The 23,055-nt window shown below is 40.7% G+C and overlaps 5 protein-coding genes across 16 annotated transcripts in view; 3 read left to right on the top strand and 2 right to left on the bottom strand.

Moving 5' to 3' along the window:
- Positions 1-5,808, top strand: part of LOC102200246 (IQ motif and SEC7 domain-containing protein 1-like) — a 94,558-nt gene extending 88,750 nt beyond the window's left edge. For 6 of the 7 annotated variants that reach the window (XM_005749044.1, XM_005749045.1, XM_005749047.1 and 3 more), the window contains 2 exons: positions 733-782; positions 2,131-5,808. In XM_005749044.1, the coding sequence (XP_005749101.1) occupies positions 733-782; positions 2,131-2,658 (578 nt within the window). In that variant the 3' untranslated portion in view covers positions 2,659-5,808. The remainder of the gene's footprint in view (positions 1-732; positions 783-2,130) is intronic. The other variant, XM_005749050.1, reaches the window with a different exon arrangement.
- A 650-nt stretch (positions 5,809-6,458) lies between these two features.
- On the top strand, positions 6,459-7,717 carry gp9 (glycoprotein IX platelet). Its single transcript, XM_005749043.1, has 2 exons — positions 6,459-6,616; positions 6,839-7,717. Exons 1-2 carry the CDS (start codon positions 6,582-6,584, stop codon positions 7,575-7,577), a joined length of 774 nt encoding a protein of 257 aa, XP_005749100.1. The 5' UTR covers positions 6,459-6,581; the 3' UTR covers positions 7,578-7,717.
- Positions 7,718-9,007: 1,290 nt separating this feature from the next.
- On the bottom strand, positions 9,008-12,888 carry LOC102199705 (cat eye syndrome critical region protein 5-like). Its single transcript, XM_013914895.1, has 8 exons — positions 12,607-12,888; positions 11,679-11,882; positions 10,944-11,056; positions 10,747-10,840; positions 10,624-10,657; positions 10,309-10,483; positions 10,005-10,193; positions 9,008-9,626 (listed from the first exon to the last, which is right to left on the bottom strand). Exons 1-8 carry the CDS (start codon positions 12,724-12,726, stop codon positions 9,230-9,232), a joined length of 1,326 nt encoding a protein of 441 aa, XP_013770349.1. The 5' UTR covers positions 12,727-12,888; the 3' UTR covers positions 9,008-9,229.
- A 743-nt stretch (positions 12,889-13,631) lies between these two features.
- On the bottom strand, positions 13,632-17,318 carry cnbpa (CCHC-type zinc finger, nucleic acid binding protein a). Of its 2 annotated transcripts, none has more exons than XM_005749038.1 (5): positions 17,217-17,318; positions 15,234-15,348; positions 15,036-15,101; positions 14,744-14,942; positions 13,632-14,620 (listed from the first exon to the last, which is right to left on the bottom strand). In XM_005749038.1, exons 2-5 carry the CDS (start codon positions 15,343-15,345, stop codon positions 14,503-14,505), a joined length of 495 nt encoding a protein of 164 aa, XP_005749095.1. In that variant the 5' UTR covers positions 15,346-15,348; positions 17,217-17,318; the 3' UTR covers positions 13,632-14,502. The 2 variants fall into 2 exon arrangements, with proteins under 2 accessions (XP_005749095.1, XP_005749094.1); XM_005749037.1 differs by having other exon boundaries at positions 15,228-15,348; positions 17,217-17,316.
- Positions 15,355-23,055, top strand: part of raf1a (Raf-1 proto-oncogene, serine/threonine kinase a) — a 16,052-nt gene continuing 8,351 nt past the window's right edge. For 2 of the 5 annotated variants that reach the window (XM_013914899.1, XM_005749041.1), the window contains exons 1-5: positions 19,833-20,349; positions 21,961-22,187; positions 22,359-22,471; positions 22,584-22,683; positions 22,777-22,934. In XM_013914899.1, the coding sequence (XP_013770353.1) occupies positions 21,987-22,187; positions 22,359-22,471; positions 22,584-22,683; positions 22,777-22,934 (572 nt within the window). In that variant the 5' untranslated portion in view covers positions 19,833-20,349; positions 21,961-21,986. Of the gene's footprint in view, positions 16,610-18,851; positions 18,925-19,033; positions 19,136-19,832; positions 20,350-21,960; positions 22,188-22,358; positions 22,472-22,580; positions 22,684-22,776; positions 22,935-23,055 lie in introns of those variants that run through there. The other 3 variants (XM_005749042.1, XM_005749039.1, XM_005749040.1) reach the window with 2 other exon arrangements.

Raw genomic sequence — 23,055 nt, 5'->3', positions numbered from 1 at the left:
GGTATTCTCCTGTTTATGTGTAATTATTGGTCATATATCATTGGCTGAGTGTGCCTAACGATGGCAAAAGTGCTCTGTCCACCTTCAGACCTTTATATGCCTGTACATTCCATGTGCAGCAACCACTGTATTGCTTTTGATGTCTCCTCTGCGACTGTCACCGAGACTGGCTTTCTTGCCGACACTGACCTGGATGAAAATCTGCATCTTGCGACAACATTAAAAATAAGTTGTCGAATTTCTCGGAGGAAAAATAAAAACCGATAAAAAAAAATAAAAATCTGGGAAAATTCTGGTGAAGCAACAGTCCTGCTTGAGGTTTTTAGAAATAGCGGCTGTGTTTTGGTAAAACTTGACTGTGGACTTTTTTCCTTGTTCTGTCAAGACTCGATGGTCATGGAGTCTGTATTTATTGAGATTTATGATAATACATTCAAACATCTTTAGGTATTGCTTGACTCAGCCTCCGTATTGCGATTTAAGAACAAAATAGCTAAAATTTGAACCTGAGTGAAGATGTGCCTTCCCCATAAAGAAAACCACAGTACCACCTGTCAACCACCACCTTCTCAGACCTGAATGCCCTCCCCCCTACCTGCCCATATTTGGATCTTACTCACAGTCACAATCCACTGCACTGCCCCCTATGGGACTGGTGGGCGGCCTAAACGTGTGTAGTCGATCCAGAAGTGCTGTCGATCTCTAATCTCTGGTATTGCATGTCTCGGGCAGGCAAGCGTGGGCGTCGCAGCAGTGCAGGATCACTAGACAGCAATGTGGAAGTAAGTTGGAAGCAGCTGGTATCCAAGCTATTCTCTATGTGATGATGTGCACTGTGAAACACTCAACTTTATTTTTGGTCTTACACCTTCTTTGCTTCATAGACTCAGTCCATTTGTTTGGATCATTTATTTTTCTTCCTGGGATGCCTTATAACCTGCTTGCCTCAGTTAGTGTGCATGCGTGGGTTGCCTGCCTCTGATCCTGCCCCTTTTTTGGAAGCCAGAGAATTTCCCTGATTTGGTCATGTTATATGACCAATATACACTTTACCTTCAAACAAGCATGACTCTACTAATGCCTCCTCTGAACCCTCCCCTTGTCGCCTGTCTCTGTCTTTCATTCAATCACATCCAAGCGGTTTTCATTTGGTTCTTCTCTTTGGCAGGGTCGTAGCTCTGAAAGACACTAGGAAACTGTACACCCTCTCCAGCCTCTCTCCCTGTCTGGGTCTTTCTGTTTTTCTCTTATCCACAATCTCTCTTAAATGATGTAAGTTTCAGGGAGGAATGTAGCCTTCCTAGCCAGGGGTCTAGCAATGGGTTTCACATGGACTTAGAAAGATGTGGATTTCATTCATTCATATTTCACTCATTTCATGTGTCCATTAGTTCATGTGTCCAGTTGTAGTCTTGGACGCTGTAAATTTCATTCTGCTTTCAAAGGCATCTTGTGGTCTTTCTCCAGTCTTAGATGAAGCATGTGCCAAAGGAAAAGCCTTTTTTTAGGAGAGTCACACCTGGATATCGAGTAATGTTGGACCCAAAACATGGGGAAAAGTGTCCAGGCGTGTTGAGAAGTCTGCACATGAGCGCCTAGTTCCTCCTGCCTTCTGTCTTCTAGATGAATGCTACTGTGTGGATGACGAGTTTGCCTGCCCCACCCTCTGCATGTGGAAACTATGCCTCATTTGATTATAACACGTTGCATGTGTGACTCTTAGAGGGGTTGGCACATTGACTACAGTGAAGAAGTTTTTTTTTCTTAACTTCCTTAATGTAATGATCTATATTTCTAACAGTATTTATTTAATTTCTCTTGTTGCAGATTTACTGTATGTCAAGGCAGTTAGTTCCCTTACAGCAAACCTTTTTTTGGATTTAAGCTCCCTTCATCGTGAGGTCTTTTTCCCAAGCTAAAATTTTCCTAGTGTTGGTGCTGCCTCTCATGAAAACATTTTTGGTTTCTCATTTGCATGTCCTATAACATTTTGCTACTTGTTTATCTGAAAAAAAGAAAACTGTGAATTCATCCTGCTGGTGCCTTGTAGCTATAATTTAGTGTAGGTGTTCTGCAGTAGCGCAGTGTCTCACAGACGCACTGTTACCTTGTGTTTTTTCCCTCCTGCAGGGGTCCATCATTAGCAGTCCACACACACGAAGGAGAGCCAACACGCCTCGCGAGAGCGTGCCCCGCGGCCATCCATCCATCCCTAACTCGGCATCGACTTCCATCCTCGGGTCGCTCTTTGGCAGCAAGCGAGGGAAACCGCCGTCTCAGAGCCACCCTCCTTTCCCCCAACCTGGTCACCCCACTCTCATATCGCACAAGCCCCACCCGACCAACCTCCATCACACGGCGCAGGTGGTGCACGCAGTGCAGACCCAACACCACGGCCACCATCCCCAGTACTGCACGCAGAATCCCCCGCCTTACCACCACCACCACCACTACCACCCCCCACCTCACACGCAGTACCACCAGCACCCAGCCTACTCCTCACACGCACACCAACACGGCCATTCGCAGCACGGCCATTACAGCCAGCATTCCCACCACACCTCGCACTCGCAGCACTCTCACCACCACAGTCAGCAAGTGGGTTCGGCGCCTGGCGGACCCAAACCCAAACACAGTGGCATCAGCACCGTAGTGTGATGCTCCTAACTCAGAGAGGAGAAGCAAGGAGGGAACTTATTGAAGAAGGGACATTTGCTTACACCAAAGGGACTGACAGCATAACTCTATGGCCTGTCCACTGTGTTTCTGCTGCTGTGATGGAAACCAATCACATGCAGCCACCTTTTTTCACTTCCAGGTCCAATAAATATATGCAGGATGGATATTGGACTCAAATCTTCCACTAAGGGCCTTTACTAGCTTGCCTGATCAGGGACTTTGGTCCCATCGGGGTTTTGGGTGTACTGGGTATGGGTGGGGTTCTGCACAGGAAGATGCTCTTTGTTTTCCACAAACACCATCCGGCCGTGACAGCTGAGGAGAAAATAGGCTTTCTCACCAAGCTTCTCCCTGCTACTCCATTCCCTCAATAACCTGTCTTACCTTCACGTAACCACGGGGAAAAGATGGCCTGAGACGAAAACTCAGCTGACTGTTTTCTCTGTCGCAATGACATCACTTGTCGTGCTCAGCCTTTAGGAAGTCAGTTTTTCAAATCTTTGGTTTTGCGGATCCCAACATCATCTGAATGCTATTTGTTGTTGCCTCCTGTAGAGCTCATATGTAGTGAAAAACCTAGATGTAATCATTTCACACTAAATTAAATCAAAGGACAGGTGAAGAACTTGACTGAGTCAGTCATAGTAGTTCTAGTGCTGTATTTACTGTAGATGACAGCTATATGTGTTGTCTCCTAGCTCTCATAAATAAATGTGCCAATTATTACTGCATAATCTATTTAGTCAAGACTTCATGTACAGTATATTGTGTGTAAAGTAATTTGTAAGATTATACTTGCAATTATTATCAGCAAAAATGAACTTTATCAGTATTATACTGACTCTATGGTAACAGGATGTAGATCTGAAAGGAGTGAACTCCCATTTAGTCCGGCTGTTAATCTATTCTGGAATTTTTGCCTTTCCAAATGGATTAGAAAGAGTCTCTGGATGGCAGCTGTTGCATATGGGCCTCAAAATGCTGTGCAGTCACAGCTGAAGCTTCAAAGCAGACTCCACTTGTCAACTTTAGGAGCCGATAAAGTAGGTCGCTCGTTAGCTCTGCTTCCTTCCAATATTGTGGCTGCATAAGACGTAACGTAGTGAAGAATAACAGCGAAAAAGGCATTTCCAATGCTACGTGGCTCTGTTTCTGTTACAAAAGCAAAGTGCTGGACATGTTAAGTCTGTTGCTTTTAACATGTGCAACATCTGCCTCCTTGACTCTCAAAATCAGAAACATTTCTTAGCTCTTCTTTTTGCCTTGTTTAGAATATTTTTTTATTCACCAGGATTCGGTGAGTGAATAAAATCAGTTCTTACATAGTGAAGTATTTTTTCATCTTTTTTTCTATTATATGTGCAATATCTTTGTACTGATTTTGTACATTAAGAACAAGCAAGGTGTCCCTCCTATCTGTGCATTTTTCGTGTCGCGTCATTATTTATTTATTTTGTTTTTTTGACCCCTGTCAAGAGTCTTTTCTCAGTAAATTAATGTCTGGCTGTCCTCACGGTCTCATTAGAGGTACAGACTTGGAGTTCAGTGGAATGTCAAGTAAGTGATAATTTTGCATGTAATGTTGTTGATGTGAGGCTATCCTCTGCACATTGTATAACAAGTCAGTGTTACCATAGCAAGTTAAGTGCAATCATGTTCAGAAAATGCAGACTTGTACTGAAAGTGGAGGTCTCTTATCTTGTCGTCAGGACAAGATTCAGGTGAAAAAAGAAAAATCTTTTCTTTTTTTTTTTTCCATTCAAAATAAGGAAAAATATATAAATATATATATATATAATACTTACACAGTTCACAGTGGAAAGAAGAATGTGTGTATATATTTTAATAAAAGGGAATATACTTCTCCTTGGGCTGAACAGAAATATTTTGCTGGATAAGCACATTTGAAAGAACACTTTCATTGTTTTCAGGAAATGCAGTTACAATATACAAAAATGCAAACTGAAGAAACAAACTGGGTATATGTAAAGAATAACTTTCTACATTCTACAAATAAAAGTCTATTCTAGTGTGTAAATTAGTGACAGTAAACTGTTTGTCCCGATATTCAGGTTGTAAATGTATTTTAACATTCACGAAGAAAAAGCATCGCCATAAGTCAGGCTTACTCTCACACGTTTGTACTCATGTGACTTAAGACGGACATATCACATACTGGACATTAATGATCAGCTGAATGTGTCGCTCCACTGATATCATATCTTTGCTATAACTCTGATATCTTGGGATGATTTGAAACTGTTTAATCTGTTTATTTTTTTGGTGTGTGTTGTAGTTCTTCAAATGTCTACAGTCATTCTTTGCGAGAAAGTACCCCGGCAATGCACTGCATGGATCTGATGCATCATGTGTCCTATTCACTGTGAGCTTATGGGGGGATTCAAAAAAAAAGTTGGCCTATGAATTTTGACTTCTCCTTTGGTTTTGATTAGGTTGGAATTTTCAGATGTTGATGTGTTCTTGTTGTTCCATGTTAGCCTGGTAGTTACTAAAGCTCAGCATGCATTTCATCAACAAAGCCATTGTGTAAATTATAAACATGAAGAACATTGCACTTCCTTAGCTGAGGGCTTTCATCGTGTAAATACGGGATTTTGATGTGCAAACAGATGAGCTGCTTGGCTTAGAGGGTTTATCTTTATGACGCTGTTAAGGGACCAAGACTGGGGCTTAAAGGAGATGTACATAATGTGTATAGGATCAGTACTCTATTCTCAAGTTAAGATCAGGATGTATATACATCACCTCATGGATGGATGTGAGGGGTGATATATGAACATATCGACTGTCTCTGCCTCCAGCAGTGGTGAACTGACATTTGCTGTAGAAATCAAAAACAGACTGTTAGGAAGTTTCCTGCCATTTACATCCAGCTCTCTTTTCATACGTACAGCCCAGCGTACACACAGACAGATGACACACATCCTGCTGCAAGCTGTTCAGTCTGGCGTGAGACACATTATAAAAAAAGGAGGAGAGAGGAATGGCCTCATTTATATGTGCATTCTGTTTGTACAGTGAATAGTGAGTCAGTAAGACCCCAGTTATTGTAAAACTTCAACTGTGACAATGTTGAACGCAAAATAAACAAATATATGACTTATGGTATACGTGTGTCGTTTGTTGTGACTCCATGGTTAATACAAATCAATCTGTCTTCCCCCTTTTTTCGGGCCGGGCATTTCACATTAGGGTCTTATCCTTAGCCTCTCATATCTCCCACTTTCCACTAGTGTTTCGGTGTTTCCACTAGAGGACATGAATAAAAATGACATGAGATCTGAAAATCTGTGCCATGACACCACCTATGGGTGAAAAGTATACACAGTTCTCACAAAGATCAGCCTGTGAAAATGGTTGTGCCTACACTTACCTTTCAGCTTTAAACCAGTTTTGTAAATCTGAATGTGACACTCACTGTCCATTCTGCTTTGTAGCTCAACATTTCCATTAAGAAGCGTTTTCTCCTTGCCCTCGAGCTCAAACAGTGTTAGGTTTCCAAAATATTTCTTATGTGCATTCTAATCCTCACAAAGCTTTTCATGCTCAGAGCTGTAATTTGCCGCAAAATGCCCCTCGTGCCCTCAGCATCGCCGTGGACGCTAGTAATAAACACTCTGTGGGAGAGTTTCAGATGGCCCCGCCACTATTTTAGTAGATAAACTCTTATCTCTTTTAAGCAGATGGATTTCCTTCATGTCGTAGGCGCTATAACCGTTTGTCATTGGTGGAATCCTCAAACTGATGCCGTTCTGTATTACGCGCGTGATTATTGTGAGCTTAGCAGCACATCAGTTACAAAACAGGGATACCTTGACATGGGGAGCATTTCTGAAATATTCTCGGGCTCAGATTTTGCACTGGACTAGGACGGTGGCAGTATGATGACATTTAAAGATGACTGGCACTCTGGAAGGTTTGTAAATTGTATATATCTATATTTAATGGGAGGTTATTCCTTCTTAATATTTTTTTCTAAAACTTCAGGCTATCCATGAACAATTGAATTCACCTTACACATTATTTCACTCATACACATTAAGATTTCGGTCTCTATAGCATCTTCTAAACCATTTTACATGAGACATTTTCACATTAAGCAGTTTTATTGTACTTCAATCTTTTTCTGATCCTATAGGATGATCTTCAGTTTGAGCTTCGTGTTCTTCCACGTCCTGGTAACACACAGTATCATTAAGCCTTGCCACTGTTCAACCCTCGGGCCTGCTGGACTGGTAGTTAACTGCAGCGCTTTAAACCTCGTGGAGGTGCCTAATCTGCCCTCCGACACCACAGAGCTCCATTTGCAGAACAACCGGCTCACCTCTGTGTCTCCAGGCCTGTTTGACAGATATACTGGGCTGAACAAGGTTTCCCTGTCCAAGAACCCTTTCCACTGCGATTGTCAAATTCACTACCTGAGGAACTGGTTGCTGAAGAACAGGGCTATTGTTTTGAAGGAGCCCGTTTGCTTCAGTCCAAGCTCTGTGTCTAACAAAGCCATCACCGAACTTAGTGACGACTACTTTTCTCACTGCGCTGTTGCAAACTGCACTAATGGGATATACAACATCATAATAGGAGTAGCGCTATGCTGCCTCATTGTTCTGCTTCTGTGGAGCTTGAGTCTGGCCAGAAATTCCAATTTCACTCTGGATATAGATGAGAGACACTCAGGATTCGAGGCCGACTCCTTACGTTCACTGAAGCCCAAACACAGGAAGAGACTGCACACTGGACTATCAGAGGTCAGTGTCGACTCAGAGTCTCTCGGTCATACGGAGGATCTAGAAAGGCCGCTTCTCAACATGGAGTTACTGCCACAAGTTTTGGATGCGTTGCACAAGAAGCACAATATAAAGATAAAGGCTACCTGAGTGATCTTAGTCCACTAGAGTTACTCTTAAAGATTAAAGGGAACCCTAAAATATCCTGGCTTTTTGAAATAAAATGCACATAATAGTAGCCATTGGCTTGCTTGCCTAAATCATTTTTCCTTTAAAAAATAAAAATCCTCTGCTGCTAAGTGTCTTGTCCTTGACTTTTCACTCCTTTATTCATGTTTTCGCACCTTAAACTATAACAGACCCTTAATTGTCCTTTAAGTCCTGAAGGATTAAACTCTGAACATTTTGGTTAGTTTGTAGATGATGCATCAAAAGTCAGTTTTGGTTGTTTTTTTTTAAGTCATCTGAACTTTCTTTGCAGTCATGTTTTAGTGGAATATACTATACCTTTCAGTATTTCAGCTTCTTTAGTCATTATCACCCAGTTGTGCAATTTACAAATCATTTGAACCCTTTGCTCCTTTGACCACCGCATGTAGGTCCAAGTCCAAACCAATGCATTTCAGCTTTTAGCTTCTCCAACAAAACAAGGGCAAAATCTTTCATGATTCAGCAAACAAGAATTCCTTGGGGAGACACATTTTGTTTCTTTGTTTTCTTTTAATCAGAGAACCCTTTAAACATTTGACATTTTTAAATGCACCAGAACATTTTCTGACTTGTTGTGCGAAAGTTGTTCATTACAGTTACCCTAACCTTACTCTGACCCTAACACATTTATCGGTCTGCTCAAAAAATTAAGCGAACGCTAGAAAAACACATATCGGCTCTTTAAATATTCAAGTTGAAACATACACACATCTACTAACAGACACTGCGTAACATCTTGAGAGTAAAATTAAATGACTCATTGAAAACCGAAATCAACCCCCTCGTGTGCTAGATTCAAAATTACACCAAAAAGCAAAGTTAAAAACTGTTCTCCTAGTTTTCTGAGCAGTATTTACATACAGTATACACGTATAAATTTGTCTTACAAGTGGTCTGTCAGTTATACTAAGAATGACCTTCTAAATTATAACAACCATGTTATGAAAGGGTGATATGGTAACACAAAGATGAAAGGCTGATCTGTGCAAAAACTGGTCAAGGCTGTCGAAACTGAAACTGTCAAGACAGTGCTATTAGAGGGGAAAAAATTGCACATCGAACAGTTGTTTTTAAAGATACAAGAATTACTCTTATATTCATGCATAGATTTACCATGACAAATGGGTAAACAAATAGCTAAAAATGCAATAACAAAAGGTCACCGTAAGAATAAAGATTAAATGTTAATATGCTTCTTAAAAACACTGTCATTAGCTTGTAAATAAATATAGGATGGCTTCAGGGTTTGTAACAATCTAGAACAGTAGTTTTATCTAACAAAGATACTTAATAAGGTCAAATAAGGCAGTTCTTACACATTTCCTTATTGGAAAAAAAAAAGAAACAGGTAATGACTATCAGAAAAAACAACAGTTATTTAATCTTTTTTCCCCTCTGAAATCTCCTTTATTGTTAAAATTTTAGATGACCTATATTATGTCAATGCCCTGTCAGGTTTTTAAACAAAGTCCACAGTGTTAGGCTTCTAGAGGTCTGAACATGAAGTGGTACTACCAGTTTAATGCTCGCTTTCCCTCCCTTTCCCCCTGCTTGGATCTCCATGACCACACGAAGCCTGTTGGCTCAAAATACTACTGAGGCACAAACTTTTCTTGCTCAAAGATGAGATCAACAGCTTCTGCCACATCCTGCACGATATGGCCTGGCTCCACGAGACCAGGGTCAAATATGAAGTCCCGGTGCCCGTGGAACACAGTCTCCTTGATGCAGTGATTTGCATCAGACGGCACCTCTGCGTTGGGGTTATACACCCCTGTACAGACTAGGACAGACTTACAGGAAGTAGCAGAGGGCAGAGCGAGCTCGCTTTCCCACAGGCTGTCAATCTCTTCCTCCCTGGGCACTGCCGTGGTGGACCCAGTGGCAGACACCATCTTAGCAACAGCTTTGGGGTTTTTTCTCGCAACTCTCTCCTCCAGGTAGCGGTTGTACAGATTGGCTCCATAGATGTCAGTCATGAGGTTATCCCTAAAAATGCAGAAGAAAAGGGTATTACTCTGTGCCCCAGGCAGCATGCATGAAGTTGACCTATATATCAGTACATGTTGAAATGTGTGTGGTTTTTTCCTGGTGCTGAGTGCAAGTCACATGAATTAGAACAAACAATCAGCTAAAAAAAAAGCTGAAGTGAAACATGCAAGTCCCCAAATTAAAGCACGACAGAATGACATGCTAACTAACACACGTAAGCATTTAAAAGCGAACAGTTTTCTCATCAAATTATTGAGCAACGTTTCAGTAAAATCTTCTTTTGATAGCCTATCTGTCTATCAGACATCATGATAAGTGAGTTCTGGTCTTATGTTAAGTATAAAGGCAAAACAGAGTTAAAAGCTGGTGTCTCACCCTATAGCATATAGGGAAGTAACGGGAAGTTCCCACTGCCTCTGCATGGCCTGGCTTCTGATGAGGTACTCTGCAAAATGGTAAGTCAGCTCACTGGGTTTTCCCATAAGAGCCTCATACTTCAGATCTTTGCCGGTTATCTTCTTGTAGATGTTCTCTAGGCACACAAGAAATGTTCCATGGCCAAACCTGGAACAAAATGAGACGGTGAAAGACAGATATGTCAGTACACTGATTTGATTACTTGAAAGACAAAAACATTAAAAACATTTTATATAAAAAGACAGATTTTTGTAACGTTTACCGAGGAGAATGTGCCTCAGCCATCCACATGAGGTCCATGTTGCAGGCCAGCAGGTGAAGTTGAGGAGTGTTTTGGGTTTGGTGACTACTACCGAGGTTACCATTGGTCAACAGAACGTCAACTATCAGCTGCAGGTTGGTTTCCCATCGGATCGGCTCGCCGAACAAAACCACAGCTGTTTGTGGAATTCAAAGATTAGAACAGCGTTCATCAAAATTGCAAGAATTTCAAAACTATCAAAGCAGATGTTAGTAAGTGTACCATGTCAATGACGAAAGATAAACGTTTAATTTGAGAAGAGCCAACTGTTTTTACCTTCAATTTTCGGAAGGCTGACAACAGGATTGGACTACATTTAAAGAAGGGAAATTAAAGTTATGACATTATATTATACATATCTCCAACATCATGTTTGTGCACCAGATTGTAAAATCTCACCGGCAATTTTGGTCTCCTGTTGTGATCCACCATGTCCAGCAATGGGTACGATTCTCTAAGCATATCAATACTGATTACATTCTTAAAGCCCACACTAAAGACAGAATGTTAAGGAGAAATGAAGAAGTAATACTCAAGTTTAAATGTAAATATATAAATTATATTGTAAATTTAAACAAAGCAGATTTCTAGGATACTTTTTAGCAATTTCCAGGACAGGTCCTTGTCCTGACACCAAGACACACTTGTCATGGAACTTCTTAAACATCCTCAGGGGACTATGGGACATGATAACTTGGTCTTGTGTGATCTGAAAATAGCACAGTTGTAGTGAGGTTAATAGCAAAGGAGTCAGGTGAGACCAAATTATCCAAAAATAATCAGAGATAAAACGTAACAACTTCAGTTTCAGTACTGTGCACAAGTCTCAAGCCACCACCCATTTCTTTACATTTTGCTTCCAAAGAGTCAGATTTTCTTGAACACTGACTTCGTTTTTACTCATTTTCAGTCCAGTCCTTTTACCTGAACATTTCCAAAATAATAATTGTTGTTGTCATTCATTCAAGCATTAAAGAAAAGGGCCGAACTCAAGAGATGAACTAGTGTTTTATATCTACAGGTTAGCAAATGGACAATTTTCAGTCTTCAGCCTATGTTGAAAAAAAACAACAACAAACAAACAAAGGTGGCGATAGCAAATATTGACTTTAAAGCTTGTTAGAATTGTACAAACTCTGTACAAACATGTGTGTTTGTACAGAGTTTGTACATTGTGCATCTTTCAATACAATTTCTTATTTTCCTAGCAAATTATTATTTCTTAAATAAGGGGAAACTGAAAAAGTTTTGAATGCACTGCATGCACACACCAAAGAGCAGGGGATACACCCTTAACACCATTAAAACTTGCACAGGAATTTAAAACTCACAGGCACTCCCAGTATGTGAGAGAGCTGGTCCGCTTTTGTTTGTCTGAGGCAATTCCCTGCATTTGTGACAAAAACGACTGGCACCACAAACTGTCCCTGAGAGTCGACCAACTTCTCAAATGCTTTTGTTGCCGCAGGGATTGGCATCCTCCCTCTGACAAGCACGCCATCAATGTCGAATAACAGCCCAAATCTTGGCTGTGGCTGCAGAAGGGAAGGACAGACACACACTGATCAGCCAAACAAATAAGAACTTTTTTTAAGCGGGGAAACAACATGAGTGATTAATAGCAGGCAAATTAAGTAGAATAACGGTTCACTGAATAACCAATGGGTTTGAATGATGTCTTAAAAAGGATAATCTATTACTCTGCACAGTATGACATTTCCAATGACACTGATCATTTATTATTTTACATAACTTAAATTCTTTGTAGGCAATCATCATTATCATCGTGTAAGAATGATAACAACTGGTTTCTATTTGACGTCAACATGGGAGACAGGAATCTATAGTGAGAACTGCTATGGTGACACAGCAGTACACAGGCCTGTTAGCATATTACAATCAATCTTACAGTATCCCAAATCTCAAAATTATTTCCCCCCCTGGAGCTGGGACTAATTAAAACAAAGAAAGAACACAGTGTATCAGTGGTTGCTTTTCTCATGGTGGGAGGGGGGGCAAAAATACAGCGAGCTACATCTGCTGCTGCCCCTGATGTCAGCGCCTCTGTTGTTTCATCCCTGAGCGCATCCACAGCTGAGAAAGTTGCGAGCAACCCCGCACGCCACGTCGATACGATACATTGTAACAAAAAAACAATGCGAGAGAGCAACAAACAAAGTACCGCCTTGTTATCAGTGTCAACGACATGTTGTTTGCCAGAGCCCGAAGCAACAGCAACAGCAACAGCTCGAACCGTACCTTGCTATTAGACTGAGTTCCGCAAAGCCCGCACCGAGAACCGACAATCCCAGCTTTACGACTGGCTTGGCGGTTACTCAGGGTGTACAAACCCCGGTAAAACGGCAGGAGTCCCCTCATCTCCTTTACTTACCCACCGGGTTAATGAAGAAAAAACAAAATAGACAATAATGTGTAAATCTAAACCCCTTAAGAAGCGTGAGCCGGCTCGCACCGGCCGCGCTGGCTGGCTGGTTGGTTGGGCTTGTTTTCTCTCATATATTTTCTCGCCTATAATTTGACTGGTTGAGACCCGATGACGACATATGAGGAGTAGGAGGGTCTTTTGCTGCATCTCTGCCGGAAGGAGCTGCATCTGCACCGCAACCCCCGCTGCCATTTTAGACACCGAGGTGGAGCTTTCCATTTCTTGTACGCACAAGACACGCATGGATCACAGAGGCCGCAGAGTAAAGACAAAATAGGAGAACTCATTGATCACCACTCCTTGTCATTCCGGATCAAGTATATGTACAGCAGAGAGATCAAAATGGATGCGGGTGAATCTTGTTTAGCAATGACACAAACAGCTCGGTTTAGTTGCTGATGTCACATGCAGGAGTACGTCGAGTCCAAAAATTGCCAGGAATGTGCTGCAGGAAGCCTGATAGGCAAAAGCGATCCATCCAGTGAGGGAGTGTTTAACCATTTCTTAGTGGAAGAAATATGCCTGCTCATGTTAAACACGTAATTTTCTGGATATAATACTGCAGATGCAGACTAACAAAATGTCTAGATTAATATAAAATACAAGATCCAGCTTTGCATGTTGTTTAATCCCACGATAATCTGTAGGTTATCTAGCAGATAATCCTTTATGTGAACTTCTAGGACACAAGCAGCAGCTCAAAAGTTATCAGCGTCCCACATCTTGCGCAAGATGTTCAGACGAGTTGAGAACAGAAGCATCTGTAAAGATAAAGTGTGGCAAAACGAGCTGTGGAACATGCTGCGTGTATTGCAAAAGAAATCAGACAAGAAGATCCTCCCCGTGCTCCTCCAGCTTTATTGATAGTTTAAAATTACATTTCTATTTTCTAGGACTTCAGTTGCACTTTCCTTCCGACTTAAAAACTGAGTACAAGCAAATGGTATTTATACAGTAGTCTAAGTGATATTGTACAAAAATAACATTTTTGATTTTCTGTGAAAACATTTTTCATTCCCAAATAACTCCTAATTCTGCCGTTCTGACAACTGTTGATGTTAAGTTTTGCCAAGGTAAAAAAAAAAAAATTCCAAAGCCATTTTAAAAGGAAAAGTCTGCCTTGGACTACCGTGTTACTTAAATTGTAAACAGATTTCTATAAAAGAGCATGTTCCTTTTAACAACTCCAAAATTTTTATATCTTAGTAATATAACATGTAGTTTGTTATCGCCCACTTAGCTGCTGTAGGGCTGAAATGCATCATGTTATGAACTGTTTCCATGTCATACTCTCTTGGCCAACTCATATCCCACTAAAACAAACCAAAATGACCATACATGGAAGTTTGGTTTCCATTTACTCCCTTCTTCTATCTCATTTTACTGAGATACACTTCCACAAGCTCAGAGGTCCTATAGATTCCCATATGTTTAGTCCCGTTTATTCATCATCTCTGGTCACCAGTGGCTTGGAAAGGGGGGGTTCTTTAACAAAGCATTATACATAACACCGCTACCAAACTAAAACATTTTTTGTATTGAATGCAGAAAGATATTTTTTTCACCCCTTTCTTTGTATTACATGTCGAGAGGCTCACTGGCCTGGGACTAGCCTCTGTTAGCCAACCTTTGGCCAGTGAAGAGGATTCAGAGAAAATAATACAACCAACCATCAATCTGAAAAAAGGAGGGGCAACAGAGGGCACTGATTATGCGGTGGCTTCAATGGTGCACTCTTTTGCCAGGTGGCCTGCCTTTCCGCAGTTGTAGCAGTTAGTCTCGCTTGCTTTACTGCAGTGTACAGCAACGTGACCAATCTCACCACACCTGAAAAAGAAAGAATGTGGCACAGAAGTATACCTAAAGATTAGAATTGGAGGGCTTCAAAATAGTAGAAATTTGGTCAAACTGTAGCACCAGGCTTGCTTCTCCAAACAGAACCATATTTACCTGTAACATTTCACCTTATCGCACAGCTTCTGGATGTGGCCAAACCCACCGCAGGAGTAGCACTTCTGCTCATTGGCGTGATCGCAGTCACGGGCCATGTGACCAGCTTTCCCGCAAGTGTAGCAGAGCTGCTCTCTCTCCTTTTTGGGCTCCTTGCAGTCCCGGGAAATGTGACCACTCCTGTGGCAGTTGTAGCACGCTGATCAGGGGGGAAAAAACGATTAAAAAAAAAAACATTTCTGGGAAAGATTGGTACCAAGTAAAACTGAAGAAAAACAATTGGAATTCACACCATCCTCAGTTTGGTCACAGTCCCTGGCCATGTGTCCTTGGTCTCCACACCGATAACAGAACAGCTCTGTAATGACACAGATGGATAAGCAAAGCAGAAAACTACAAGAATCAACCTTTTCCTTTCATTTTCACCCATGCCTTCTATAACTAAATCCAGTTTATATTGGGTGTGGCAAGAATAGTATAGTACCCTTGCCTCGTCCTCGTCCCCTGCCACGGCCACGCGAACCACTGGCATTAGGGCAGTGCTTGACCCAATGTCCAGAGCGGCCACATCCAAAGCACTCACTGTTGCTGCTCATCTCCATTACCTTCAAGAAAAAACAAAACAGAAATTAGTTAACACATCGTTTCATGTACTCAATGATCCTTATGAACACTGACTTTCAGTTGTTTTTCAGTTGTTCGCTTTAGCTTTTGTGTCAATTTCAACAAAGACCCCCTTTCCCCCCCTTGGAGAATGTGGCTATCATCTTTGGCACTCTCCAAACTTCCAGTTTTGATGTGACCATAAAGTCCAACTTAAGTCTAACCTCTGAGAGGTACATGTATGGACATTGTAGATGAAAGAAATGCCTTTTACTGGTGCTAAATTTGGATACCAGTTTGTGTTACATTCTATAGATGACAGTTTAAGTTTAGAATGAAGTTTAAATGTGAAATCTGCACATTAATCTAAGTCCATCTCTATGTGCAGACCACTATTTCACATTTATATTATCAAAAAAATCTTGCAATTTAATTGATGAAACCACTTAAGGCTAAACAAAAAAAATTCTGCCATAAATACCTAACATCAAAAAGTACATGAATATAACAAAAATAATAATGATTTTCAAGGGTGGACAAAGTAGGCTAACTCTTATTGTCTCATGTTTGAAATTGCTTATGCCAGTGTCAAACAACTTTACCACACAACTGAAACACAGTTACTACAGGAGTCATTCTAGTATAATGACTACGGGGTGGGGTCTAATCTAAAATCAAACAATAGTTTTTGTTTTTTTCTTCTTCCAAGCTCTAGTCTATCATAACTGACCACCAGACTACACTGAACTACTAAGCTAACTTACAAGGCTTCCTCAGCGAGATCATGCTGTAATTGCCCTAGGTCAAACTTCTGTTTGCTGATAGTGCTGAAGATATTCAAATCAGGAAGAATGTGAGTTAATTAGTAATCAATTCTCGCGTATTACCCACCCAAAAGAAGACCTGGGGACACAAAATGACTCAGATTTTATTGACTTTGCATACAGTGAAACGTGTTTCCTTTTTGCTTTACTGTCCATCCAAGTGTCCGTCCCACTTCAACTTTCGTCACTAAACGCCTTCTAAAATTTCGTATAACGTTTATCTACGGGCCACATGGGGACACCCAAAGCGCCTCGATTTGATGGAGAAAGCCGTGATGAAGTAATCCTCGTTAAAACAATCATTTTAATGCCACCCACTGCTGACTGCTACGTAAATAACCACGAAAGCATGCTTACTTAGAAAGCTAGCTTCAGAGGCCAGCATGTCGCATCGTTGATTTGTTGATTTAACGCCTTCAAAGATACCAGCAAACTCGAGGTACAAACAATAGCACGATATCCCGAGTCGTTTAAAAAATAACTGTATGTCTGTTAAATGTACATATCTGACTACATGTTTCAGAAATATTTTGCGTTTCCAAAACAGAAATCAAATACCAAAGGTTGAAGCTACGCTAACACGGGCCTAGTCACGTTGATTTTTCTGCGTACTCGCGAGACACCAATGCTGCTGGCTAGTACATGCTAGCACACCACCACACGACCACGATCAAGAAGCACGGTTCAGTCGACGATCAGTCCTCTTTCCCCATATAGAAAAGTGTCTCACCCACCGTTACAGCTATACATTTTCACAATACATTGTTTTCGCGGGCATTTGAGTAAATTTACCATAAGTATAAAATTTCCCGCGCAGGGACCAAACACCAAAGTCGTTGTGACGAGCTAGCATTAGCGGGCCTGACCAAGATCCCGACGCTCCGTTAATGAGTCTAAACTAAACCAGTGCGTATTTAAAAAATAAAGAAAATTCGTTTAAACGCTCAAGTAACGGTTAACATCAATCTTAACATGCCTTAGTTTCAACGTTAAAAGATATACAACGTAAATTGATGAAAGTATTTTAATGTCGTTTTATCGCTTACCTTGATGGCTACCTAGCTATGTCAGTGTTTACGCCTCCTTCTTTGCGCTACATGCGGTGCGAGCAGGAGTTCCTGAATTGTCATTCAACGTATCCATTAAAAGCTCGCACAGTCATTGGTCGACTACTCTGCGAGCGGCCAATCAGACATGAGAGACTCTGGACACCGCCTCTGCGAATCAGCCAATCGTGGCTTTAGAACGGTCCCTTTTCCCTTAATCGACTGACCTTATTTTTCCCCCCTCTTCATGTTCAACATTTAAAAGCATCTTATTAAAACAAACGCTAGAGAATGTTATAGTCTTCGCTTTACCTGCACTACACTCCTCACACAAGAGGACAACACAGCGCTTTTATTAACTATTAATAATACGTTCTTCAAAAATTAACCACATGTGAGAGTCACAGCATGGATACAGTAGGCTTGCCCATACAAAATACTCACAGTTCTTCACATTTAATCTGGAAACTGAAAAGGTTTCTACGTGACAGTTTTTATTTATCATCTTTCTTCATTTTACTGAGGTTAATTTGCCTATAGGACTGAGCAAGTTAAAAACTGGTTGGTCTGCATGTCCCCATAGGCCACATCTAAGTAAAAAATCATAACAAGTACAGCCTTTGATCTCACAATATTTAATAAAAATGTTGGCTGTACATGTATGCCCCTATCATAGAGACTTGAGCAGTTTGATTTAACACAACTTAAATTAGCTGAGAAAGATTTCAGAAGCAGCTTTGTTTACAAAATTAATACAATAAGCAATTTAGACATTTATCTTGTTAATCCAGTCAGTTGAAAATGTTTAAATGTGTTTGGCATAAATTGGCAAAGACTGGAGTATCGTTGTCATAATCTCTGACAGAGCAATCAAGCAACACTGGATTTATCTGAAATTATTTTGCGTTATTAGGTCAATTAAGAGAATAGCCAGGTGAATAATAAATATGTTAAAAATGTTACATTACATTAATGTTTTTCCTCTTATTAAGCATATCTGAATTTACTGTTTATAGGCAAACTGCCGTGTTTGTGAGTGCCCAAAGTTAAGAAATGAACATTAACATGTATTTCTGAAAACTTGTAAGGATCTGGGATATGAATGTTATTGTCAATAAACCTGTAACACTGATTATGATAAAGAGTACAAGGGTATGTGTTTCAAGCTGGTGATTTCTCATTTGCACAACCCCAGCTCTTTAAAAACTCCTACTGTGAGCATCACATTTTGAATACAGGATAACTGATAGAGAGACAATCTGTGGGAGCTGCAAGCATCTCAGCTAACTGGTCTGAGTGCTGTGCCAAATCAATAAGTGGGAAATGCATTCATTTCAGTCTTAAGGTGGCTTTGGTTGTTTTCCTTCAGGGTGGCAAATTCTCTCCTTTCTAGTCTTAATTTTGCAGCTCAAAATGTTTACTGGCGATCTGGCAAAATATAACCACCTGTAAAGCATATTTCTGCACATATTAAGAGAATTTTAATATATCTCACTGACTGATAAACTGTGCTCCTATTGTATGTGGAGTGGGGTACCTTAAAATGATCCACAATGACAAAGCCCTGCCCTCATCTTCACAGAAACAGTATTCGGTGTTTCTGTTACTTGTTTGGTGAATATCTGTCATTTTCAGAAAAGAAGACCTAGTTGGAAAGTTACATATGAGAACTGAAAGTAGAGTTTCCTGTTGAACTGGATTATGGATGGTAGGTTTTTGATTTTGTTGTTTGACTAAAATAATCTGCTAGTGCTATATGAAAACAACACGAGGATGCTTAATCAACCACTGACTGGAACGTGGTATTTTATTTTCAGATGGTGTCAACTACAGCTTGCTCAAAAGACCTTATGAACCATCTGTGATTAGGACACCTCAGGGGACCCAGACCTGGAAGCAACAGAGATGGTGAACACATGGTGAGTGTGATAATGTATTAGTTTGGGTAGGATGAAGTGGCGGTGTTCGATGATTAAAAAAAACAGCTGGGATGTTTGAAAAGCATATAAAAATCTAATAGAAATAAAACAATGACGCATTTCTGTGCTGCACATTATAAGTGAGATTTGTTTTTTGTATTGATTACATTTTTTAATAGCTGCAGCCTGCATGGCATACCACAAGACTTCATTGTCCTTTTTGCCACACAAGTATAAGAATTTTAGCATTAAGAGGTGAAAAGGCTATAAAATTATGTCCAGGTCTACAAAATTGCACTGCTCTAAAGTCTCCAGATGATGGTGCCCTTGGAGAGGATTACTCCTTCACACCAAACCGGTAGTGGGCCTTTTCGCTTGCTTTTCAAAAGATACTTTTGCGACTACTTTAAAATAATATTAATAATAATTTCAATGCATGTTAAATTTTCATGCGCAGTACCATTTGAGGAAAAGAAAAAAACATGTTTTTGCAAGTATGAGCTCTCAGCACGATAGTATGAGGGTGGCGTAAGCTGCACAATATGGCTACAAAGTATCTTATATGTAATGTTATTGCGAACCCAGTAAATTCAGATGTAATCATACTCACTCTTTTATGAGCACAAAAAACCACAATACCAGTAAAGTGGGAGGGCTTAGTTTGTGCTATAGTTGCGCAGTGTGAATGATGCTTGCAACTCTTGATATGACTGCAAGGTCCTGTTTCAATCAGTGGCGTCAGCCGGACGCACGACACCAACTTAAACTGCTTCACCTTCTTCTCCCGAACAACGTAAACATTGAGCTGCAAAGCGAAGCACTGCGGACCTACTTTTTGTGGGGGGAGGTTTTAATTTGAAAGTGCTTCGCTGGATTTGAAGAATATCCCTCGTCGTGTCACTTTGAGGGTCCGACGGACAGACGGATTTTTTTTTCGCTTTTACCACGAATTGGAGATTTAAAAAAAAAGAAGAGGAAGAAAAAAAGTTTTCTTCTCTTATTTTGGGTGGTTCGAAAAGGAGACCCGCCTATGACCTTACCCTCTTACATTAATGCAACATTTACCGGATACAGGGTTATTTGATACAGTGTCTGGATCTTTACCGACTTGGAATTATTCCTCTTTTCTTTGAATGCGTTGCAAATATGATGATGTCACCGAGGCCACTTTTTCCTGAAGTTATGGCGGAGCACAACTTTTTTAACTTCTCTTGGTGAGCATATACAGGCTACTGGCCCCTAGCATTGCTACTCTTTGACTCATGTTTGAAGTGCTAACTCTTTAGTTAAAACCGCTTCACCACGACTCGCATTACCAAAGAAATGAATCGTTTGAGCAAGAGAAAATTGAATGGAGGGCGAACGGAGCCGTGCAGTGAAGTTTGACGATATAGTCCGCGTTTGACGGCCTTCAGGCAATTCCATAGTTATAACTGGATCAACCAGGCCTTATAAAACACGTAACTTCTAATAGTTGCTGTAGCAGAACAAAGCACTCACGCACTTCGGTTATAGCCGTACCTTCTTGTCTTTTTCAGCAGCACGTTTTTATTTATTTGGACAAAGTTCAAAACTCAAAAGTAAAGTGATCCCCTCAACCTAACACCTACAAATAATGCTAACCTGCTGAGATTGCTCTCACCTACAATTGCGACTTTGGATACTTGTCACAGGATCTTATGTGGATGCACCACTGATGTGGGCTTGTGTTGCTTAGACTGACTTGCTATGAAGAACAGATCAAAGCTGATGGGAGTAAAATCTTAATTATTCTAGATTTGGCAAACATGCTTTCTCTTGAGGCTCTTTCCTGGATGGGTGACAGCACTTGTTTTGGACACAGTTCCAGCAGCATGGTGGGGAAGGTGGCCCAGCCACAGTTCTGCAAGTTCCTGCTTTTCTGTACTTCTGAAAAACAAACAAACAAACCTGTGTACCTGCTATGACAGCTAACCAGTGCTAACAGGGCTTTGTTTAAGTGACACCACAGAAAATTAGGGTATACCTACTAAATGTGATGACCTGTGTAAAGCGCTATAGTTTATATTGAAAGCAGCACAAGGGGAGTGGGGGGGCAGTAACCTATTTGTTTGTGGTGGGTACATACACCTTGAGTTGTAAGGAGTCCCAGTTGACATGAAAACTACCCTTTTTTAATTTGTTTCAATTCATCCTGTGTTGAAATAATTGTGAACCTTGTCTGTGAGTAACTGTGACTGACCCCTGTTAGAGATTTTGTTGGTTTTAATATAGTATAGTTAGTCTACATTTCTTTTACAAGACTAAATGGCAAGACTACTAAATGATACATTTAAACCAAAATGTGGTTTTCTGTAACTCAAATAACCACTAATTTGATGCTAACCGAAAGATTCCTTTTACGTTTCCTGTCACACTTTAAGGCATCCTGCTTAGATACCCTTCATATCAGCATTGGGCCCAATCTTGCTATAATCTAAGAAGTCTGCACTCTTTGAGGTTATATTTAGTGATTGCAGCAAAAAAGTTGTCATTGCATTAACCAGTTATGTCTTTGTTGTGGTACCTTTGCATTCTGTGTCACCATTTCATTCAGTTGTAGATGGCATGCATACAAGTCAACTGTGCTTGTCTCTATTAAAAAAAAAAAAAACTAAACAAAAAAACAACCTTAAACTGCATGGCTGAATGTTTGATTTTCAGTACAAGCAGGTTAATACTCAGTTCTGTCAGAAAGATAAATGGTCAGGTGCAGCTGATGTCTTTCATGTTCTTTAATTTGCAGGCTTTTCTACTGTCTTCTTAATCTTTTATTTATTCATCTTGTTTATTTTTTTACATTTCAGACTATTGTAAGCACTTGGCTTTACTAATGGCGCACCCTCAGGGAGTGTGGAAGAGCCTGAGCAACGGTTTTGGAATGAAGGACTCTCCGTTTGAGGGCCCCTGCCTTTCTCCGACCATAGTCCAGGGCTATCCCTGCCAGCGTCGCTCCTCAGATGACAGCAAGATGCCCGACTCAAAGGCTAGCAGCACTATCCGTGTCTACCTCCCGAACCAGCAACGCACTGTGGTGAGTTGATTTCTATTAACGGTGACGTACTGGTGCTTCAGAAAATTTCACCATCATAACTGCAAATAGCAACAGTTCAAAAGTATTGTACTGGTATAAAACTACTCATGGCAATATGGAACATCACAAAAAAATAACTGATTTCTCTTTTGGTATTTTTTGTCATCTCAGGTAAACGTGCGACCAGGTATGACTCTTTACCACTGCCTGATTAAAGCACTGAGGGTGCGGGGCCTGCAGCCTCAGTGCTGCGCTGTCTTCAGGCTGAATTCAGGACAGGGGAGGTGAGCTCAGGACTGCTGTCGATTTTCAAAGCACGGGTAATGAGAAGCAGAGCTAAGTGTAGCTGCTTTTTTAGATATCTCATTCCCTTTTTTTTTTTCCCTCCCTCAGTAGAAAATCACGGATGGATTGGAATACCGATTCCACTTCACTAATTGGGGAAGAGCTGCAGGTGGAGGTTTTAGATCACGTCCCCTTGACAACGCATAATTTTGTGAGTACCCAAAAGCACTCAAAAGTATCCTCAGCTCTCAAGAGAGTGTCACTGTTAAAGAAACAAATGAATATTTATCCCTGTCTGTTTCAGGTTCGCAAAACATATCTGAAACTAGCGTTCTGCGATATTTGCCAGAAGTTCCTTCTGAATGGTTTCCGTTGCCAAACATGTGGCTACAAATTCCATGAGCATTGTAGCACCAAAGTGCCCACAATGTGTGTGGACTGGATCAATATCAGGCAACTCTTGTAAGTATATGAAAGCGTGTAAACAACTTGTCCGTATTTTTGTATGTTACATCATAAGTAATAGCTTTTGGAATTGTGTGTGTGTGTGTGTATATATGTGTGTATATATGTGTGTATATAT

This window comes from Pundamilia nyererei, unplaced genomic scaffold, assembly GCF_000239375.1.
Source record: "Pundamilia nyererei isolate P.nyererei 1_Seehausen unplaced genomic scaffold, PunNye1.0 scaffold00236, whole genome shotgun sequence".
Taxonomy (NCBI): Eukaryota; Metazoa; Chordata; class Actinopteri; order Cichliformes; family Cichlidae; genus Pundamilia; species Pundamilia nyererei.
Note: the sequence above shows the minus strand (reverse complement) of the source record. Positions and strands in the feature narration are given on the sequence as shown.